A 22,675-nucleotide genomic window follows, 5' to 3' on the forward strand; every position below is an offset into this window, starting at 1 on the left:
GCGGGCAAACACAGATGCAAAAGGCTGATTCAACGCGTCGAAATGCACGCCTATGCAAATGTGTGACAAACACTTCTCGTCAACACGCAATCAAAACAGCACAAAAGACCCCCTGAGACTCCGACAGTATCATTCAGAGCAGGCGTGACAATTCCCTCCCAAATGGTGAAAGAGTCAACAAAACGAGAAAACGAAGCTAAAGTCATTAAAAATATACAATTGCCGTTTTTTTTTGGCATGAAAAGAAGTTACAATTTCAAGAATGTCCTTCGACGAGAAAAAAGTTGGAAGAAAATGTTGAAAAAAAACATTTTATCAGAATGGTAATCATTGTGAGAAATTTTATAAGAATGGTTTTTTTTTTACTCATAAAAAAAGGTGAGTCTTATTACGACAATAGTCATGACCAAAAAAAAAAAAAAATGACAATCGGATTCAAGGAAATTAATAAGAAAATATCGGGAAAAGGATTTTTTTTTTTTTTTAATGAGACTACTTGTAAATATGAAAATATTTAAATAGGCCACATAATGTGACATGGGATAATATGAGGGGGAAAAAAAAGATGTAATTTTATGAAATAAAGTTCACTGTGTAAATTAGAGCCAGCCTGAATTACAAGAATAAACTTAATACAAAAAATAGTGATTTTAAGAAAAAAAATGTGAGGGCAAAACATGGTGAAAATTAAAGAAAAAAAACAAGAAAAAACTCATACATCATGAGGATTTTTTTTTTTTTTTACAAATATGAACTGTTTTGTTGAGTGTCACGGTTTCCCAGAATTTCACTTTTTTTTCAGTGTACTCTTTAGTATTAGTGCAGTACATTTTGCCCTCTAGAAACACGAGCAAAGCCTTCCAGACCATTATAGAGAATATAGTATTAAATATGTCCCCCACCCAAAAAAAATACAAACCGACTCAGCTTCTCAATGATTTTAATCCATCCTCTCTGCCAGAGTCGCTCATACATTCAGTCAAATGTTATTAAAAAAAATAAAAATAGAAAAAGGAAGAAAATTCTCAAATGTCCGCACAAGCAGATACACAAGCGATCTCTGCACTGAGGTGATTTAAAGAACGCTAAAACATCTAAAATAACACAGTTATTGGTGCTTTTCCGATTGTGAAAAGAGAAAAACGACAACAACAAAATAAAGCCAGTCAGATTTACACCCTGTGAGTGTGGCCAACAGGAAGTTGCCAAATAATTGGCTTGGGCAGAAGTACCTAATAATGAGGCCGGCGGCGTCCTGGTGTCAGTTGAACCAGGTGGTGTTGAGCTGCGTCTGTTTCTTGATGCTGGTGTCCAACTTGAGCACTTCCCGGATGGCCATGGTGGCGTACGTCGAGGGTGGCAGAGAGAACTCCAGCCGAAGCGCGCGGTACTTCCCTTCTGTTCAGAGGTGCGGGGGGGGAGAGGAGCAGAAGACAAAACCAAAAACCTTCAAAATCAATACTTACCAATACGTCAATTACAGATACCGTACAAAGCTGTTTACGGCAATGTTTCTTTTGAGTCCTGACCTTTGTTGAACACCGGCGCTGGTTTCTTCTCAATTTTCTCAAAGTCGGTGTGGACCAGAGAGATCTTGGGGTCGTCGTACTGGATCACCTCCCTAACACAGAAATGACACAGAGTGCACTGAGTTTTTAAGCGATTTAATTTGTAAATGATTCCTAACCAGGAAAGAAAGCGTTGTGGAAAATAATCCAATTTCACAAAGACTACTTACTTCAAATAACGCACCAGGGTACAATCTGTGACATTTTTGTAGTGTGTTGTGAGATTTTTATTGAGTTATTGAAAAAAAAAAAAAAAAAAAAAAAGATGATTAGAGGTTGGCAAACACTGCTCCAGTCAACCACTGACTTTTTTTTTTTTTCCATTCGAGGCAGGAAAAACTCAAGAGCGGATCAAAGCGGCACCCACCAACTGACATCGCTGGGCCTGATGAGGACGCGTCTGTAGGCTCCAGCCAGCGAGTAGTCCTTAATTTTGTGTCGCATGTTGTCGATGTCCAGCCCGTCGGCGCTCAGCATCTCTCTGTAACCTTTACCCACTGGCGCGCACACACAAATTTTTAACATTCACTCCCAAAAACATATTTTCACACTTTATACATTCAATCCCAGTACTTATTTTTATTTTTCCGCCCCCTCATCTTTTTTTCAAGACTTGCCGTTTCAAAAATGGGTCTGAAAACGGCTGGTAGCGAATGAGTGAAAACGTTTTGCGGCCTTACCGTGGTGGGAGGGGTAGATGACGTCGAAGCCAGGAAGCGGCATGACAATGTCATGTATGGAGTGGCTCTTTGCCTCCTCTTCTGACAGGATGTGCGCTTTGGCTTGAGAGACACAATCCCGTCGATTCTCGTCAAAAGGTCAGAATGATCACAGTGGGCGATCCAAGGACGGATACTAACTTCCTCGGAGCACCAGGTCGCCCTCCACGGCTGTAAGCCCGAAGGCGTCGATCCGCCGGCTCACCATGGTGTTCCACACCACGCTTTGGTAGCTGTGAATGTACATCAGGCGGTTGTTTCGGGGGATCTGCACACACACACAAAAAAAAAAAAAGCCACACAGGACGGCACATGAAGACGGGGCCTTCGGGCTAAATTTACAATCACTAACCAGTCCAAAGGCAGTGACGATGTTGTTTTTGCCGTGCTGGGACAAGCCCCGAAGCAGCTGGCCCTCCACGCAGCGCTTATTGGGTAGCTTCTTCAGGGCCGCCTCGGGGTCCTGAGTCCTGGCCCACTCCTCCCTGCAGCGCACCAAGAATTCTTTCTCAGCTGCAGGGGGGGGGACGTGTGACGGAAACCATTAGCGGGACCACAAAAAAATGCCATTACGGGCGGATTAGGAACGCGTTAGTACCTCCGGGACGAGGCTTCAGAATTAAATCCACCACTTGCTTCCAGTCATTCTTCAGGATGGCCCTGTCATGACAAAAGAATAAATGTTTATTAGCATATAGCGTGAGCGAAGGTGCCGCCGATGTGTGGCACGGCGCTACCTGCCCACTTGCTGCGTGGGCACCGCCGTGGTGCCGAAGCGCTGCATGCCGTAATAGTTGATAAAGCCAGTCTGCTTGAGGGACGTCATGGCCTGATGGACCTGGGCGTCGGTTCCTGAGATGTTCCTGGGGTGAAAATAGTCGCTCTTTCAATGCCAGCCATTTAAAAAAATAAATAAAATAAAGCTTCTTTTTGAATGACAGACCATTTCGTGACAGACCAATATTGTGATTTATGACCATTTAATACCAAATGAGGGATTAGATTCTCTTCTTTCATCACACATAAAAAATGTTTGTTATTCCATTGTTAAGTAATCGGCAGTAAAACACTTTGGATGGAAAAATAAAACAACTCACAAAACACGCTTTTTGGGAAAAGATATATTTAGCACACAGCAGCGATTCTGATCATAATCATTTTTGATCTTGTGATGCCTCAAATGTGAACCGCATTTACAATGAATCACAAGCGTAGGAAATGTACATTGGACAGATTTTAAAAACTATTTGCACTCTAGTTGTGGTAGTAGTAAAATGTAGTAGTGTGTGTGTGTGTGTGTGTGTGTGTGTGTGTGTGTGTGTGTGTGTGTGTGTGTTGCAGTAGATTTAACGTGATAAACACTTGGATTAATCAAAAGATGCTTGGAATGGTCGCATTTCCAAGGGTCCACCGCGTTTAGGAGTTGAAAATTTGTTCTGACACACAGTGAGCTCATCCAAGAGAGGTCTAATGCTGACATCTGCTGGCGTAATTATTATTTTTATTATTATTTTTTAATAACTTTGCTTCACCGAGTTCGATTAAAAAATAGTTGACAGCAACCGGCATCCTTGTGAGGATTGCCATTGACAGCATTTCACTTCAACTGTGCTCAAAAAGTTGAGTGACAATAAAGTGGTCCAACTCAAAATTAGGCGCCACTTACCTAAATATGCATTACAATTTTTTTTATTAATTCCATCACTAAAAACACAAATCCAGACTACAATTTCTTGTGCTTCTGCTTTCAAAAGATATGGGATGAACACATCTGTTCCACCAAGTGTTGCAAAAATCCAGAAATATATGGGAACTGGAATACCTAAGAAGGCATTGATGGGGAATTAACTCAGTCAAGGACTGATAAATACGCCAAACGAAAGCCCAACGTTTCACATACCTGATGACCACTGTAAAGTGGTTCCCCTGCAGCTCCCCCAGCTTGAGCGGGTGATTCTTATAAGAGAAATTTCCCAGCTTGAGGTTCATCAGGCACTTGTTGAGGTGAGCCAACCTCTCTGCGGTGATCCTGACACACAGACAGAACGTTACCCCCCCGGCGTGAGCGACGCATCCGGCAGCCGCATCAGCCCTGGCGCCCGTTCCACACTCACTTCAGGACAGCGATTTCTTGCACTGTGATGGCCCTCTTGTCCTTAGTGCCCATATAGGAAAACATGTTGGGCCTGAGCCTGACAAAACACCAAAACATCACAGTGGGAATTCAGTGGAGCTTCAGTGGATCTTAGATTACCCCAAAAAAAAAAAAAACCCACGAATGCCACAAAGTGTCAGGTAACAACTGTTTCCAAAGTGCTTTGACAGGACAAAAAAAGCATACATAAAAAAAGGAAAAAATGAATTTCTCAGTAATTCGGTGGAAATTGATGAAAATTTGAATATGTACTTTGCGAGTTGATTTAAGATATCAGAAGATTTAAAAATCTAGAAAAATTACAGGTTAGGCGTCACACTGGTCCTCGTCGAAAAAAAAAAAAAAAGTTGGTCTGTGGTCACCAACAACAACAACAAACGCCCCGTCTCACCGTGTTGCAAGATATTATTGGAGAACTTCAACATCACTCGTACCTGAGGAACTTTGACAGCACATTGATGGCGTCCATGGTGTCCTTGTTCTCCTTGTACAGCACAAAGTGGCAGAAGCTGCCGCGGTTTTTGGGCCAGAAGTGTTTCCTGGGTGCTTTTAAAAAGACATAGAAGAAGAGAGAGAGAGAGAGGAAAAAAAAAAAAACACCCACACATAAAGAAATGCGGAAGATCCTATCTGAGACGTTCACCTTGACCGAACAACGTCGACTTCTGCCTTGAACTGTTTTAACGAGAATGGCAAAACCTGCTTTGATACCCGAGAGTCTCCTAAGCTTCCTTGTGTGGAGAGGAACTTCTTACCTGCAGATGTCTTCACCTCTATCCCAAGAAGAGCAAAATATAGACAATAGAAGAGCGTTACTTAGCATAAGACGTTTGCGAGCGAGGGAGGGGCTGAGCCGCATGCACAGACAAACCCGCGACTGGACTGCGCTTCGTACGGACCGAAAAGGGATCGGGGCGGGCATTCGCAGTGAGCGATGCGTCGCGAGCTGGATCAGACGCTCAACGGGAGGGGGTGGGGGGTGGTGGGGTTTGGCATCCTGAGAAGACTCATGCAAGTGCTTGTCAGCTGGATTTACACCGCAGTGGGTCAAGCGACAATTCAGATTGATTTGTTCTCGAGTGGCATCATTAGCATGTACATCATGGCAGCGCAAAAATAAATAAACGCATGGATTTGAATTATCTTCAGATCGGAATCAGAATCAAGTCGATTAATAGACCAATTGAATCAGATTTTAATTTTGCAGTTGTCACACGAGAACGTGCACACGTGAGGTGCCGGTATTATTTTTGACTGCTTGGGTGACAACATTCTGTTCTACTGTAGCATCTGCGACTTTGAGGTGTAAGGCTTTAAAAGGTGGGGTGAGTAAGTGACATGGGTGACAGTTAATTAGCGCGTCGAGCTAACTGGCCAACCCGTTGAATTATCTTACGATTTTTCCAACAAAGCAACTGTATTCTAATGAAAAAAGAAAGTATTCGGTATGCTATGTGGAATCAGCTAACATCGATACATTCCTTAGAGTTGTTGAGGGTAAACGTGCTCTTCTGGTTACACATTGCACTTCATCTTCCTTGTTAAAGTGTGAAACGATCCTCAGTTCAGGAGATTCTTTGTCTTTATCTTTTACCGGCTCTTTCGTCCTAGCTCCCCGCTATCGCGCCAAAACTTAGCCCAAAGAAGCGTCGAGGTAGAGATTTTGCTTTGATCTTTTTTTTTTTTTTTTTAGTTATTCAATTAATCATTGTAGCCATTACTTGAGATGTACATGGAAACGGACAGCTAAAAAATATCAAGTCCAGGCATTAAAATCGCGATTGGACACTTTGACCTGCGGTGTAATCCAGCTTTATCGTCATGCACATGCCATTTCATTTCTTAACAAATGTCGGCCAATGTATACATTGTGTCGTACATTGTACATTGAAACCATGAAAGTCAAACAATCTAGAAAGTCACCATTGTATGACTTGATTTTGTGATCTTAAAATGTTGAGCAGATTTCCAGTATCTCCAATGGGAAGCATTGTTTTGAAATGCAAACTATATGGTTGTGTTGGACCTTGGTGGTCGCACTTCATTTGTGATTTGATGTCTCCACTCACCGGCCAGAGCCTTCTTTCCAGCAGCGTGGTAGGCCACGATGAACTTGCGGCCATCTTTCTCCTCCGTCTTTGTCTCCAGGCCGGGGAATTGAGTTTTGATGGCTTTGTGTACCAGTGTCCGCTTATCCTTCGACTCATCCCCCTATAAAATACATAAAAAGGGGGGCTTTTAAGACCCGGCGCTAACCCGGCATAAGGATCCAGCCGGCGTAGAGTCACCTCGATGGAGACGAAGCTCTCTTTGTTCTTGAACAGCTGCAGCTCCTCGAGCTGCTTCTTCTGCTCGTCGGTCAACACGCTGCTATCGGTTGTTGGGTTTTCTTCTCCTGGTGCTGATGATGCTGCTTCCTGATTGGATGAACACACACACATTGTTGTGTAAAAAAATAAAATCAATAATAAATAGTCCCGAACACAATGGAGCGAGCGAGCCATCCTGAATATTGCAAATTGTACCTTGACAATATAGCGAAGTTACATAACAACCTACCCCCCCAAGTTCTTCCTCCCAGGACTTGACATTGATGCTAGACGGAGAACTAGCATAATTTCCAGGCAGACTTTATTATCATTCCAGAGTCAAAAGGTAATAAGAGCTGGAGTGAGAATCACTATATTTGTCGCTAGTTTGATTTTTGAAATTATAGTTGCTAGAAGACTCTGAAAAGTCACTAAATTCGCTTTTGCCCGAAACCCCCGGCCGTCAGGGTAATAAGCAAAGCCATACTCGGCAAATCCACTCGACTTCAATCATTTCAACCAGAGGGTAACATGTTGATGTTTTGCTTACCTGAACCTCTTCAGGAATGGAGAGGTCATCTAAGTGCACTATCTTTCCTTCTTTGCTGATTTCATGCACCACAAAATCGGAGTATCTGAGTAAAAAGGATGACAAATCAAGAGCTGTGCGAGAAAGGTGGCGATGGAAGAAAAGGGTGTGAGTTTCGAGGACAAACCTTTCCTTGAGGATTCCAGAGAAGCCCTCGTGATCGCTGACATATTTGCAGATGCCCACATCCAGCTCGATGAGGCCGTGCTTCATCATGTCGGCAAATGACTCGCCGCTGCCATCTTCCTCTTCTTCCTCACCATCGCTTATCGCTGCTCGACGAGCTCCATTCTCATTTTCCTCCTCAACTCTGGCTCTTTTGGTCATAGCCGCTTCATCTTCCTCATCCTCCGGGCAGCCTCTCTTCTCTCCGGGGTGGACTGGAGCTGGCGCAGGCTTGGATTCATCCATTGTAAGCAAGCTGGGACTAGAATGGAAGTTAGTTTTCAAAGGGGGGATTGTGACAGATCCATTTTTTGTCGTCACTGGGGTGGCAAAAATAAGATTAGAAACTTTCCATGAAACTCAAATGGAATTTAGAAAATTGTAGGTTGGCTGTTAATTTCTCCATTGTGAGACTATTAAAGGTTTTCTTATCTTACCTTAATTGGGCAAAAATATATTTTAGCCCAATGACAAAAACAAACTCAGGGCTCTGCTTTCGCTTGTAGGAAGTGGCAAGCAGTCGGGCACAGCTTGCTGATGAGAGGATGCGAGCCAGACCGCCGAGTGAGGAGAAAGAGGTTGTTTAATGCGCCCTCACTGGCGAGAGACAAACCACTGTTACACGCAACTCATTGGAGAGATTCAGCCCTGCTGTTACGCATACTGTTGTCAGCAAAATCAAGAGAGGTGAGCTGACGCACAAAGCCACTGTAGTTGCAATGCTCAGACTCTGCCCTTGGTCGTCGTGGTAACGAAAGCCGGACTCACCATTGGCTGAGTCGTATTTGGGGTATCATGAGGGCTTGCACAAGACAGGCATTTCAGCAAGACAAGAATCAGTGTGTGCAAAGTGTTCTATAACTCTCGATCAATGGAGGATTTACACAGGTATTACAAATCCTGGTATCTGTTATGTATATTGATAACAAAAAATGTTCAGGTTTACTTTGAGTCAATGGACAGAGATGACATAACGTTTGTTTTTTGTCTAACACCTAATGTTCAACAAATGGTAGAATAGCTTAAGACAAATATGTGCAGTTTCTAAAACAAGCTTCCCACTTACCTTTTAAGACGTGTTAGGTGTAAATGTCAGATGAGTAGCTTAGCATCCGTGAAGTTCAGCACAAGGTACCCAAACACGGCTCGAATGGAGTACCTAACGCTTTGGCAGGGTTATCTACTGTTAGCAATGTTTTTCCTGGCCAAGAATAAATATCAACAGTGAATTAAGTGAACTAAAATCGCTTTATCCCTATACGCTAGTTCGAACTACCTGACTGTGTACACAGGTCAGCATCAAGCGAGCAATTCTACAACAGAACACGTGTGTGTAAACGTGCGCATGAGCATATTTACTTCCGGGGTTTACCACAAACCCCGCCCACCACAAAAAAAATACTCGTTTAGAGAGCTAAAAAAGGCGAGATCAAAGCACGCGACGTCCACGTTACCCTCACGTGACGCAAAAATGTGTTTCTATGACTAAGATGCTTGAGTAATTGGTGCAAAATCAACCAGATTACGTTGATCGTGAGCTCGAGTATCCGATTCACGAGCTATGAGGCTATACTTGTCTGTAAAGCAGTAGAATGCGCATCGACGGGTGAGTGAAGATATTAGCGACAGAGGCGACTCGTTTACGGCTTACCGTTATTTTGTCTCCCTTGAAAGAATATTTAACGTTTTTCCAACACATTTTAAGTGCTGGAATAATTACAATTTAAAATACTACCACACATGGGCATAACGCAGGAGAGTCAACGTAAAGAAAGCGACCATACTATTGTCAAAAAAAAAAAAAAAGCCCGCTGACGTTAAGAAGTACTTCGGCCCAAAGTTTACATCTTGGGTGGGGGCGGAAGTCTTACACTCAACCCAACTCAACTCACTTTCAAACAACCCTCGCTGTATACAAAGTATTTTACATGGAGCAAAAATAATTCATACGACAACCAACAATAAAACAATAAATAAATAGCAAAGTCAGTAGAAAGCACAAAAACAGCAAAAATCAAGTCTCATGCTGAGTGAAAGTCTACGGGATGGGATGTACAAAGGCCACTGGGACCAAACACCATCACTTCTGTCTTCTTCTCTGTGCTATGCATCATCTTGAAACCTGACTGGAAGACCTCCAAAACGTAATGTTCAACCAAGAACATTTTTAACTGCACGTGCACCAATCTTTCCATAATTTTTGCAATGAAAGGCAGCTTGGAAATGGGCCTAAAATTTGACAGTACATCTTGAGCAAGGGTTGCACTACAGCATGTTTAAACTGAGGAACAATGCCAGAAGAGAGACTGCTGTTGATCATGGCCAAAACCGATGTACCAATACTCGGAAGAACCTTCTGAATGAAATGTGGAGGAACAGAGTAACAAGGGGAGCCAGATGGTCGAGTCTGGCAAACCAGTACCTTTTTACTTTTGAATAGTACACGTGGGTTTTGACGGATAGCCTGAATTGGGTTTGATAAATATTATGTTTTGGCCTCTTTAACTGTGATTCCGCCAGCAGTCTTCACAGATTTGATAAGAGACCTGCAAATTCGTTCGGCTTTACGACACTCCTGCTTCGCCATGCAAGTTCTGTCGTACTCGCACTTATCAATGCCATAGTCTATAACGTTGTTTCTATTTGGCAAAATACAAGTGAAAATCATTAGCGTTAAGCAGCCTGCACATATGTGCTTGTTAGTACGTACGTCATACAAACAAAATGTTGACGTGAATTTGGTAGTTGTGTAAGATATAAACTGATATGCGGTCAGTCACTGCACCGGCGCCGTGGCTTAGTTGGTTAAAGCGCCTGTCTAGTAAACAGGAGATCCTGGGTTCGAATCCCAGCGGTGCCTTTTTTTTTTTCTTGTATTTTTTTCCTCTTTCGATGAGCAAGTCTGTGCTGAGTTTGGGAAGTGTCTTTATCGAGAATGCAAACTAAATTGAGGGAAAAGTAATGCAGGAACGTTAACGGAAAGTACAGTGGCCATTAGAGACCAAAATGTATTTTGAGAACGTACTCTTTTAAAATGTCTAAACTAATGCCATCTCAGTTGTTTTGAAAGTGCGGGTATGTGCCGCAGTTTATTTTCTTTCCAAAGCTTGTAGAATGCACAGCGCTGCAAAAGTCTACAGCCGCCACAGAGTAGTTTGGGAATCACTGCTGACATTCAAGTGCTCTAAAGTCATTACAGTAATCCCTGTTATCTGTGGTAGGAAACGAGCCATACTGCAAATAAAGTAAAAATGCACCGACAGTTTGGTGTAATTCGAAACAAATTTTACAACATTACCCTTACAAATAATGGCAAACGAATAATTAGATGTTAAATGCACGTGGCAAAGAAATTTATGATACCAGTTATGGGGTTATTTTCGGAGTTTTTTTTCTCTTCACATTTTGCGCTCTTAGCCAACAGTCGCAAATGTTCGCCGCTCAGTTCAATAGGGGCTTTCGTGAATTTGTGAGCGTTGACCTGAAATTGTGTGGGTTTTTCAATGCTGAAAAAGCAAATACAATGGTGGACCTTTGTACTGTACTTCATATGTTCCCTTATTAAGGCGAGTTGTGTTAATTCAACATTCTGTTTGCGGTTCAAGCATCCTGAAATTCCACAATCGCCCCCGAATCACACTGGAGTCGAGTTGTTGTTGCACGCAATTCCCATTTTGACCTGCAGAGGGAGCCAAGAAGGGAAAAAGCACAGTGTGGATGTAAGAGTGTGCGTGTCTGTGCTGGCTGCTACTGCCCAGAGAGAAAGAGGAGGAAAACCATGATATCCAGGAAAGGTGCGTTGATCTCGCCGCAAAGCCTCTCAACTCCAGACTTCATCGCTTCCTCGCTTTTGCGCCTGAATTTTGCGCACAATCGAACCGGATGTGGCGCCGTAGATTCATGCCTCGGTTTGACGTGTGTTCTCTCCTCTTCCTTCTCATCCCCTGCTTCCTTGCACCCTTTCCCCTCGCATTGGGACGTCGCTCATGCCCTGCTCGGTGTCATCCCACTAGTGTTGGTCATGCAGTCCAGGAAGAGGAGGCCGAAGGGGAAGAAGGAGAAGCCGGCTCATCATCGGAGGTAAGCGGAGCTGTGTGAGCTTGAGGGGTGTGGGGCAGCGTTTGTCTGTCGCCGTTCGGTGCGTTTGACGCGGGTTCGTCTGTGCACGACACCGCGCGCACCTTTGGATGTTGCAGATAAGTTGCGACTGGGTTGACACACTCTACAGCTGTGCACATTGAGCAGAATTTTGAAAGAAGAAAGCTTTTTTCCTCAATTACTTGACATGTCAACGTTAGTCTCGGTGCTACGTGTGTGTCCTTCTGGTGTGGAGACTCTTATCAGTGTCTGCAGTGGCTGTGTAAAGTGCATGCAAATTGCAGTGTGTGTGTGTGTGCGCGTGTGCGTGGAGTGAGTAGGGGCCCGCTTTGGCGGGTTGGGTTTGGCGTGACGTCAACCAGTGACACCTACAGGAAGCGATGTGTTTTGGTCATACTCTTGTGATGTCACTGTGTTGGAATCACCCCTAAACCAACAGATTTCAAAGAAAACGTACGACGAGATGTTAAAACTAAAACAATCCTCAAGAAAAGCTTAAGTCTCGCCCAACGTGGGGCTCGAACCCACGACCCTGAAGTTAAGAGCCTCATGCTCTACCGACTGAGCTAGCCGGCCTGTGCACGCTAGGGAACAGCTAGCTAAATTCAAGTTAGCAAAAACCATTTTAGGTTCAAGATCTGAGTTCGAATGATATAAATCATAAAAACAAATGTATTATATTGGAAAAAACAAGTTAATGTATTTGACATGAATAGTTCCTCCTTAGATATTACATTATAACCATAATCAATCATCAAGATAAATTTTATCACTGTTGGCTCTGTCTGCTCTAAATTGTCCAATTGATTCTTCAATGCCTTCTATTGAACTCATCTTAATGTGTAATTTCTGGATATCACAGATTTTTCATTTTAGACTTTATGTTATGAGTTGCCAAAGTTTGGACGCCCAGCGATTAGTTGGAAAAGTACTAATTGAATACAAGTCGGCAATTAGCCAAATCTTGATAAGAGGCCACTCAGTCATCTGGCCAACTGCTCCGACAAATTCTGAAGCTCAGTGATCAGACGGAGGAATTCTGGTCGAGTGCATCACAGCCGATTATTTTGGTATTACCTCAAACGCAATCAAAGTAATTTCTAAAATCTGTTGCGACTCGGTGGGCAATTAGAGCTGAAATGGATAAAGTAAAAGGACGTAGTGAGCTATGACAGCATTGAATGGGCACTAAAATGCCTACCGATCGTGATGAAACCGAGTCGCTATGTTTGGTCTGCGGTTTCTTATCGCAACTTAATTCCATCTGCCTTTACTGCTTTAAAACTACTCCCTGAAATAACGTCCCACCGTACCGTTTACTGTGTGTGTGTGTGTGTGTGTGTGTGTGTGTGTGTGTTTTGTGCTCATTGCCATGGAAACACGTTCTCTCGCAGGCCGAAATACTGCAGCGAGCCTCAGTCAGTTGACGTGATTGTACTCGCTAGTCGGGACAAGGGGAGTCATTTCGTCTTTTTTTATCAACAGCCTTCCGTTGTTGGTTCAGTGGCGGTAAGTTGGCCTGCACCCTTTACAAAAACCCTCGAAACAATGCTGGTGTGGTCTTTTTGGTGGCATTTCCATGGCAGCCCATGTAGGACGCCAACTAGTCGGGCAATGGAGCATTAAAGATCCCATTCCTGACTCAAAGTAACGCTTCGATTTGAAATCAAATGAGAAAGTGAAATGATCAATAATTCAACCCTTCTTGGAATCAAGCAACAACAGACGATGACGTTTTGGTTTAAAAAAAAAATCACACAAATCTTTGGCATATAATGGCAGACATTGGTAAGATGCATTTCGCCAGAGGAACGATTGGTTGAAAGTCAGCTCGGCAATTTGTTGGTCGAATTTATCTTCGTGATTAGTTGTACGAATGTTAATTAGGGATAAGTTGTACAAATGTTTGTAATATGCAGTACCAGGATTGGTTGGATGAATTCTGATTGTCAGGTCGTTCAGTGATTGGCCAAAATAGTAGGAAGCAGCTCAGTGATTGGATGGAAGAATTTTGGGAGCAAGCAGCTCGCAGTTGGCAAGATTCTTGGTAGGAAGCATTTATGTTCTTTTTAATTGGATTTCTATGGCAGCACATTTAGGCAGCACACTAGTCAGGGCTGAAATGATTGCGGCCGGAATAAGTGAAATCAATCCCAGAGAGCCACAAAAAGTGTTATGCATTGTCACGCTGCTGTAATGGCAACTGCAGGAGAAGCTTCAAAAAAAAAAAAAAAAAAAATTGGGGGTGGCAAATCGTATCCGGGCTTATTGTTTTATCGATTGGACCGGCAGGCATTTAAACAGCAATTCTCCGCGTACCAACAATGATGAATGCCGGCACGGGGATAACACAGTCGATACTCATTCTCCTCACTTCGAACCGCTCCGTCTCTGCTGATTCCTTGTTTGCAGCCTACTTACGAGAAGTTAAACGCGTCTGTACGTGTGTTTATTTGTGTGTAAACGTGCAAAGGGGACGTTGGAATCAATATTTGATACTTGTTGTGTTTGCATTCCTCGTTCTAACCGTTAGGGGGCAGCAGTGCATTGTAGACCGCAAGTAAAACTCACTGCACTGTCTCCATTTTGAAATAATACTTCATAAATATCGCGTGAGCCCTCCATAATTTCACACTGTAGACTTACTTACTCCCCCTATTTCTTTTCGGGAGGGGTACGCAATGATGTGCGGCGTGTAAACAAACTCCTGTGTTGTGGCATCCATCCTGAGCAAGGTAATGAGCACTTACTCAGCAGGTGAAGTGCCATGACTCTTCCCCCAGCCCCATCATCCCCTTGTGTTCCATAACATGCTGCTGCTGTTGTCTGCAAGCAGAATGATGACCCACATTTGTAAACGGATGAGGACATTATGTAGATCTTTCCTGTCACCGCAGACAACGGAATTCTCCACACAAAAGGGCTGGATGGATGACTCAAGTGCCCAGGTTTGATTCCTCCCTCATTTGGCGTGCGCACTTGAGGCGTCCTTGAGCAAGCCCACTACTTACTCATGATGACCAACTGGTTTCTGGCCAGAAAGTGGAGAAAATGAGCTCTTTGTGAAAAGAAAAATGCAAGCAAAACAGTGGCTTTGATGCCAATATATTTTTCTTGTTTTGTAATATTACCAATTATACTTCAACAAAAGCAAAACCAAGAAAGGGGTAGTGATGGCAGAGTAATAATTTCAAGAAATGCCCTGTCAGCAATGATGACTCACCGCATGACTCGATTGGAACATCAGTGGCTTTTTCTTTCCTTTTTTTTTTCTTACATGGGGTTTGTCATTTGTTACTTGAACTGTGTCATGTTTTCATTTCAAATTAGTTCATATTAACTTTTAAAATGGAAGAGATAAAAAACAATTCTCCAAAAGTCCTACAACTTAGACACTGTTTATACCATACAAATATGACATACTCTGTCCAAACGTGAGGCACCAAAACTTGTCAGGCTTCCAACATGATGGCATTACTCTCCCTCATAGTTGATTTAGTCAGCCAAGATTCAGCCCTGTTTCTATCCTCTACTCAAAAGCTGTGCTGATCTCAAATCATACATCGGCCGATCAATTCTAGTGGGCTGGGCACCCCAAAAAACCCCCGGGAACTCCATGACTCTTTCTTTGCTCTCTTTGCTTTACCACCCGTTAGTCTTTTTAAAGAAAATAAAAACGTCTTAACTGCTTCACTTCTTTATTTAGAATAATGGATTGGTTTTAGTGCGTGAGATAAATTGTAGTCGAAGCATGTCTAACCGCCCCCTTTGCATCCTTCCGTTTTTCAATTTGAACACACATGATGACTCCTACCTTGTGTGTGTGTGTGTGTGTGTGTGTGTGTGTGTGTTGCGTCTGTGTGCGTATGCGAATCTTTTCCCACTTGAGGGCAGTGTGCAGTAATTAGACATTACAGCTGCTGACGTGAGCACATCCAGCGTGACGGGAGCGAAAAGAGCAATGCCCTGACCACTGTTTGTCTTGCTTTGAGTCATTGCAATCGTTGTGTGTCCAGAATTGCGCGTGCGCGCGCATCCATCTCTCCCCAGCCAGCATCCACCAGGCAGTATGGAGAAGTAGGCCGCTTAAAGATAGCTCGCGGCAGCCTCAATACTGGCTCCGAAAATAATATCACTGCTCATGAGAGTCATCCTCTCTCTCTTTCTCCGCCCCTCCTCTCTTGTCTTTCGTCATCTTGAAATTTGCACATGGATGTATGTACGCGGCAGCCTTCTTGTGTGTGTGTTTTTTTTTAAACGGGATGGGGTGGATGTTTTCTTCAGTGTCGTTTTCCCCTCACGGGGAATCTCACTGAGCAACCGTGTCCCGAAACGGCCCCGCATTCAACTCCCCGCCCTGACCTGACCCAGGAAATGATTTACATCGATGCTCGTCACAAGCACACGTGATTGGAATATGTATTTAAAAAAAAAAAAAAAAAAAAAGGGGGGGGGGGGGGTCAACCGTTAGAGGTGGACCGAAAAAATATTTGTGTGGAGTCCACTGACTCTACACAATCGTTTTTTTCCCCTTAATAATTTGGGTTGCTCATGTAATAGCTTAAAGATGTTTATTTACTCGACAGCAGAGTACGACGTGACTTTTAGGTGTAAGATGTTGAATGTGGGGAAGAGGCCATCGTTCCCCCCCAAAAAATTTACATATATTGCGATTAACTCTTGTCTGTCTGCGATTGGCTGGCGACCAAGTCCCGGGTGTAGCCCGCCCGTGACCCCCAAAGTCAGCCTACCCCGCCTCCCCCCAATGTTGAACTGCTCACTGAAATGATTCCAACTTCTTCATCAGTCATGTGAAACCCAAAAAGTGGGTGCGTAAAAATAGATCTGCAGAAGAACCCCCCCCCCCCCAGATTACCCCCCCAAAGGCACAAGTGTTCCTCTTGTGGTAAAGAGCCAGTGTGTTCCTTGGAGCCGTTGGCCTACATGAGCGCAGAATGAGGATAATAGTTTGGCTCAGAGACACCATGTCGTCCTTTCATGTGCGACACGGATGTCGTTGCTTCGAGGCTGGAAATGTTGTTCTCATCAACCGATATATTTGTTTCGATCGTGTTGTCGCCACTTTACGAGATGAAAAAAAAATAAACAGTCCTTCACTCAGGCATTCACTTCGAAGTGGAAAGTGGGTGACAAATGAATTGTTAATTGGCGACCTACTTGCTGTTCTTTGACGAACCCTCCGACAAGCTCAACTAATTTGTGTAGCGCAACGTGTGTTTTGACTTGAGGTGTTGTTTATGAGGTATACCATGGAAAAGTTTGGGTATATTCTCGTGAGGCGATTGAGCGGCGAGATGAGTGCCGTGAAAAGTTACCACGACAACTTGCTTTATTTAATCCGAGAATTATGTCTTCAGACTTGGTGAAGCAGCTTTTGTCCGATGTTGTTTTTGAGCACCACATTCCAAATGACAATAAACAATCGTGTGTTTGATCATGAGCTCAACGTACTACTTGCTCTTGTTTTGTCTTATGACCTTATCTCTTTCCAACCACATTCTCGGAAAGGTGGTTTAAGAAGCATCATAAAAGTTGACATCGTTGGTTTGCTTTCGCGGGCCACATAAAATGATCTGGCGGGCCAGATCTGGACCCCAGGCCTTGTCTTTGACACCTGTGATTTAGGAAAATCTTTTAGAGGCATACGATAATCGGGCCTTTGCGAGACTTTGATCGGAAGGGGGCATGCGCAACTTCTGCTTATAGGTTTGCGTGTACCCTGTTTCAGTCTGTGCACTTTGTGTACTGCACTTCATATGTTTTCTCTGTACGATTTACAAAAAAATGCTTTTTTTTTTTTGTCCTACATCTTGGTTAAGGAAGTGCATGGTCCTATGTGCCCCCCCCGTCGCACTGCTATAGGCCTTCCCACGATGCACTTTGAGTATCACATTAACCTCAGGATTCCCTCCCAACTCCGCAAACACACACCTTCATAGAAACGCATCGGTGCACCCACAGATTAATATTGAGGTCAGACTGAGGGATGGAGACATACCCCCCCCACCCCCCATACACTCAATAACATCATGGCACGCCCTCTGGCTACCTCACAGTGAGCTGATCGCTCATGTGAAAGTGCACCCATCTGCCTAGAAAATAAAGCTTAAAAAAAAAGAGGCGGCAATGAAGATGAGGTTGAGGGAAAAGGCAGTGAGGATGCCAGATAAAGAGGAGAGGGAAGAAGAAAACGGAGGACAGGGGTGGGGGGACGTATCTGTGTCGCGTTGCCCTGAGATACAGGATGTCGTAATAAGGCAATTGGGAGAGAGGGCGAGCGAGTGAGAGAGAGAGGTGGGGGAGGGACTAGGTCCGAGGTGGAGGAAGGGGAGGGGAGAAGAGAGAGTGAGCCAGAAGGAAAAAAAAAATGCATTTATTTCCCTGTTGCTGTCACAAGGCGACACCCCTCCACACGCTCGCGCAGTGGAATGTTCCGCCGGGCTCTGGGCTCTGTTGTTGTGCAGAGCGGCAGAAGGCCCGACACTGGCAGTGGGACCAGCAACACGGCCACGCAGGCAGGCAGTCCTGGACCGCCGTCTTTTTTTTAGAGGGATCTCTTTTTCCATCGGCCTGCAGGATCAGGGGCGGGCGGGGGCGGGGGGGGGGAAGGTGCGGAGAAAGAGCAGGAACGAGGCAAGGTGAAGCCGGACAAGGAAGGAAAGGGGAGGAAGGAAGAAAGGTGGTCCTGCCATCATCTTCAGCACATTGCTCGTTTTTGTCCTCCATCCTCCTCGGAGAAAGAGGACAACAGAGGAGGAGGAGGAGGAGGGGGGAGGAGGGGGGAAGACAGTAATTCTCTCCTCTCCTTTCACTCAGACTCACATCAGCAAGATCCAAACACCAGGAAAAAAAAAAAACACTTCTCCTGTTCGCTTCTGGTCCCTCGGCCAGCGAGCGGCTAACAGGCTCCGCTCATGTCAGTGAACTCGGAGAAATCCTCGTCCCCGGAAAGGTAACGTCGTCATCCTCCTCCTCCTCCTCCTCCTCCTGCTTCTGCTCCGTGTGTCTGCCAGCATGTCCTCCTGAATGTTTCCGTGTGAGCACCTTGCATGCTTCAGGCCTGCTGGCTTGACTCGTCTGCTCGTTTTTTTTTATTTTTTTATCCCATTGTCTGGGTCAAACTAACTAACAAACAAACAAAAAAACGAATACAATGCAGTGGCGCATGCCGTTGATGGAACAGAGCATCCTTATAGAACGGACGGGGAGCTTTGTCTCGCTCACACACACACACACACACACACACACACACGCACACACACACACACACACACACACACACACACACACACACACACACACACACACACACACGAAGCATCCATTTTCTACTTGTCCTGTTCAGGGTCATGGGGTGCTGGAAGTCTTTCTCGGTTGATTTAAGGTGTGGGAGGAGGGCGGGGGGGTACACCTTGCCGATCACATGACCGTCACATACAGTAAAGCCAGAAAGAACTTCCACCTTTCATTGCCGGTGGACGGCGGAGTCGCCGCTGAACCTGCCGTGCGTGTTTTTGTAAACATTCAGGACTCCCGGTTGCCTTCATAGACTGCAACCGACATGTCCTTGTGGGCACCGAAGACCATCTTCAAGTCTTCAATGAATCTAAAACGTCGCTCATGATTTTTGTAGACATTGAAGAAAATTTGTAGTGCGCCTGTGTGAGGAAGAAGGACTTAATGGATTCACTCTTTAAGAAAAAAAACAGATCATTTCACGAAACATGCTCGGTTCTTTGAAGACAAAAAGACTGATGACTGGTAATTCACAGAATTGTTTATTTGGCTTATTGAAAGTCTGTAAAAGTATTCAGTGTTGGTTAGGTTCAGTGAAGACTGTAATGTTTCCAAAAAAACACTTAGGCTGCCCTGATCCCATCCTGATTGTACAGTACCGAGTACTCATGGAGGCTGCTGATACCAGCCACTGATACTTAAGGCAAAAAAAAAAAAAAAATCTGACATTGAGTAAAGCCAAGGAGGCAGTAGTTGCCGCAAAGCTCTGCCAGTTTGACACATCAGCGAATCATATTCTGGATCGGAAAGAAAGGTTATGTTCACAATTGTTTTGTTCATTGTGATATTTTTTTTTTATAGCAAGAGTATTACAGGTATTGGCACTTGGTATCTGTGACTACTGAAAGAGTGAAATCTCATACTGGTATCTGTCTGGAAAAAACACAACTTCCCTCGTACGTTCATCCATTTTCCGATCTGCTTCATCCTCACAAGGGTCACTGGGGGGTGCTGGAGTCTATCCCAGCTCTCTTTGGGCAGTAGGCGGGGGACACCCTGAACCGGTTGCCAGCCAATCGCAGGGCACACAGAGACCAACATCCATCCACGCTCACACTCACACGTACGGGCAATTTAGAGTGTTCAATCAGCCTGCCACGCATGTTTTGTGAATGTGGGAGGAAACCGGAGTACCCGGAGAAAACCCACACAGGCCCGCAACAGAACATGCAAACTCCACACAGGGGGGCCGGAGCTGGAATTGAACCCGGTACCTCTGCACTGTGAGGTTGACGTGCTAACCACTGACCCACCGGTTGTTTCTATTAAAATGTATATTAAGTTCATTGAAATTTAAAAAAAAAAAAAATCCATTAATCGACTACTCGTCATTTGTCAACATTTGCTTTTACTTTGGAAAGCAATGACAGAGCCAGTAACTGAATCAGTTTTGAAAACAATGCTGAGTACCGATTGTATAATATTCGTTGCTCAGTATTTTTTTTTTTTAATCACTAAACAAACAGTGATCGGATAATAAACACTAATCGATGGGAACTGGTTTTGTAAAGCAAATTAAAATCAGATTATTCGATGAGTAGATGGGTTCGATTTTAGTATTTAATCATGTCAGCCCCACCGTAAAAAGACGAAACGGACGCATGTTAGGTTGATCGATGATAATAATGTTTACATGGCACGTGTGGTCGTTCTGTTTTTGTAGACACCAAAGTCATGTTTGAATATTTAATGAACATAGTTGCATTCACGTTTTTTGAAAAAAAAAAAAAAAAATGAAGCCCATGTCTTCCGTCGGTGAGCCGAGTTGATGCATTCAGACAATAAAACACAAAACGCGTTGGGACAACTACAGCAGTTACACACAAACCGTCCTTTGGAGGGAGCACGGACACATTGCTCAGCAAGACTGTCAACACGGGTCAGCATTTGCGGGGTGGGATCACCCAATTCCACGCGTCCCTCCGTGAGCGCCGAGCAGTGGCCCGACAACGCGTTTTGTTTTTTTTCTTTGTCTCCTCTAAAATACCGTCGTTCTTAACGCATCGACAAGCGCCACGAGGCGAACAAAGCGGCTGATTGAACATTCTCAGCCGCTCCGTTTCATAACAGACAAAGACGCCAATGACGGAACATCTCGCGGCACGCGGGGAGTAAATGCGGCTAAATTATTGCTGTGACACTTTCTAATCACATTTCTTGAAGATTAATACACTTGTTTTGAATCCGTATCATTTCTCCTTGATACATTCAATTACAAAAAAATACCACTTTTTTCAGGTGATACTATACAATTATTTAGTTTTGAGATCAAACATTGTGTAGTGATATGAGTGTAGTGATATGAGTGGAACTGCATTTATGTTATATGTCTTGGTTGTCCAATTGTGGCGGCTAACAAGCTAATGCATCTTGACTTAAGCTCGTAAGCAAACGTCTGGGGCAGATAAATGTGACCATATAATTTAAAATCATACTCATTCCGGTGGCTATTTTTCAAATAGTATTTTTCATCTGAGCTTGGAATTGAACTGTAAAAATTGGTACATTTTTACAGGTAAAATTGGTACATTTTTTTTGCCTTTTTTTTTGTTTTTGTTTTTGTTTTTGTTTGATCAAATATAACTGCTTTTATTATTTTCTGATCTTCAGTTGTCATTTAAAAACAGAAAGAATGAATGGTGTGGATTGTTTCAGAGTACAGTGGCACCTTGGCTGTCTGTTGGAGAGATGAGTCGTCCATTATTTTTAGTAGCCTCATGTAGAGTAAGATACTTCGAACAAAACACTTTAACAACAGTGTTATTATTATTATTATTATTTATTATTATTTTTTTTAAATCAAACATTGTGTCGTGATATGAGTGGAACTGTATTTATGTTATGTCTTGGTTGTCCAATTGTGGCGGCTAACAAGCTAATGCATCTTGACTTAAGCTCGTAAGCAAACGTCTGGGTCACATAAATGTGACCATATAATTTAAAATCATACTCATTCCGGTGGCTATTTTTCAAATAGTATTTTTCATCTGAGCTTGGAATTGAACTGGGTAAAATTGGTACATTTTTTTGCCTTTTTTTTGTGTTTTTGTTTGATCAAATATAACGCGCTTTTTTTATTTTCTGATCTTCAGTTGTCATTTAAAAACAGAAAGCATGAATGGCGTGGATTGTTTCAGCGTACGGTGGCACCTTGGCTGTCTGTTGGAGAGATGAGTCGTCGTTCACCGTATTAGATGCTTTGACTTACAAGCAAAAATTTGAGATACAAACACTAGATGTTGGCAGCGAACTGAAAATAGGCCAAGGGCTTACAGTACCCCAAACGTCAATTAGCACTCTTACTAGACAGTGACATAACATACAATGTCGTATATTTTGAAAACAACCACGAGCTAGCATAACGAAACACACCTGTTTTGTGTTACAAGCATCGTCGCAGAACAAATCAAATTTGTAAGTCTAGGCACCACTCCGATTTATGACCTTACTTCTATTTAGATGAAAGCGGACCGAGGCCCTTAAGCGTGCGAGCCTTGAAAGATCTCGATCTGACAGGCATTGCCGCGAGCCGCGCAGCAGACAGGATGACTCAGGTAGCTTCCGATGGCGTGCCAAGTCCAATCAGGCGCCCTTACGCCTGGCCCTTCAAACTGGCACAAGCGCCGTGCGTGTGCACAAATCTTCATATCTGTCATGAGATACAGTGGACTGGATTCGCGCACCAGAGTCTCCGATCGCCACTTTATCTTGTTGCTTCCATCCATTTCATTATGCTTAATTTGTTTAGGGTCATG

General features: G+C 43.7%; 2 protein-coding genes and 2 non-coding genes across 9 annotated transcripts in view; 2 read left to right on the forward strand and 2 right to left on the reverse strand.

Moving 5' to 3' along the window:
• Positions 1 to 923: 923 nt before the first annotated feature.
• On the reverse strand, positions 924 to 8,828 carry pus7 (pseudouridine synthase 7). 2 transcript variants are annotated; one of them, XM_019893357.1, is made up of 17 exons: positions 8,572 to 8,828; positions 7,468 to 7,761; positions 7,302 to 7,386; positions 6,731 to 6,859; positions 6,512 to 6,653; positions 5,198 to 5,215; positions 4,877 to 4,988; positions 4,402 to 4,479; positions 4,188 to 4,316; positions 3,025 to 3,150; positions 2,886 to 2,947; positions 2,640 to 2,800; positions 2,429 to 2,555; positions 2,249 to 2,350; positions 1,936 to 2,065; positions 1,530 to 1,621; positions 924 to 1,398 (listed from the first exon to the last, which is right to left on the reverse strand). In XM_019893357.1, the coding sequence occupies exons 2-17, from the start codon at positions 7,749 to 7,751 to the stop codon at positions 1,262 to 1,264; spliced, it is 1,914 nt and encodes a 637-aa protein (XP_019748916.1). In that variant the 5' UTR covers positions 7,752 to 7,761; positions 8,572 to 8,828; the 3' UTR covers positions 924 to 1,261. The 2 variants fall into 2 exon arrangements, with proteins under 2 accessions (XP_019748916.1, XP_019748917.1); XM_019893358.1 differs by lacking the exon at positions 5,198 to 5,215 and having other exon boundaries at positions 8,572 to 8,826.
• Positions 8,829 to 9,024: 196 nt separating this feature from the next.
• Positions 9,025 to 22,675, forward strand: part of srpk2 (SRSF protein kinase 2) — a 54,603-nt gene continuing 40,952 nt past the window's right edge. For 3 of the 5 annotated variants that reach the window (XM_019893354.1, XM_019893352.1, XM_019893356.1), the window contains exons 1-3: positions 9,025 to 9,111; positions 11,111 to 11,299; positions 11,519 to 11,585. In XM_019893354.1, the coding sequence (XP_019748913.1) occupies positions 11,284 to 11,299; positions 11,519 to 11,585 (83 nt within the window). In that variant the 5' untranslated portion in view covers positions 9,025 to 9,111; positions 11,111 to 11,283. Of the gene's footprint in view, positions 9,112 to 11,096; positions 11,300 to 11,518; positions 11,586 to 17,954; positions 18,577 to 22,675 lie in introns of those variants that run through there. The other 2 variants (XM_019893353.1, XM_019893355.1) reach the window with 2 other exon arrangements.
• trnat-agu (transfer RNA threonine (anticodon AGU)) lies at positions 10,292 to 10,365 on the forward strand. The gene has a single exon. It is a non-coding gene; the product is annotated as a tRNA-Thr (tRNA).
• On the reverse strand, positions 12,107 to 12,179 carry trnak-cuu (transfer RNA lysine (anticodon CUU)). Its single transcript has one exon. It is a non-coding gene; the product is annotated as a tRNA-Lys (tRNA).

Source organism: Hippocampus comes, unplaced genomic scaffold (genome assembly GCF_001891065.2).
Source record: "Hippocampus comes isolate QL1 unplaced genomic scaffold, H_comes_QL1_v1.1 scaffold62, whole genome shotgun sequence".
Classification (NCBI taxonomy): Eukaryota; Metazoa; Chordata; class Actinopteri; order Syngnathiformes; family Syngnathidae; genus Hippocampus; species Hippocampus comes.

Excerpts from the sequence above, each read along its gene's own strand:
- pus7 (XM_019893357.1), bottom strand. The coding sequence starts at position 7,751 with ATGGATGAATCCAAGCCTGCGCCAGCTCCAGTCCACCCCGGAGAGAAG. Across the intron at positions 2,948-3,024 it reads CCCACGCAGCAAGTGGGCAG|GGCCATCCTGAAGAATGACT; the intron begins GTAGCGCCGTGC and ends TTGTCATGACAG. Across the intron at positions 2,801-2,885 it reads TCTGAAGCCTCGTCCCGGAG|CTGAGAAAGAATTCTTGGTG; the intron begins GTACTAACGCGT and ends CCCCCCCTGCAG.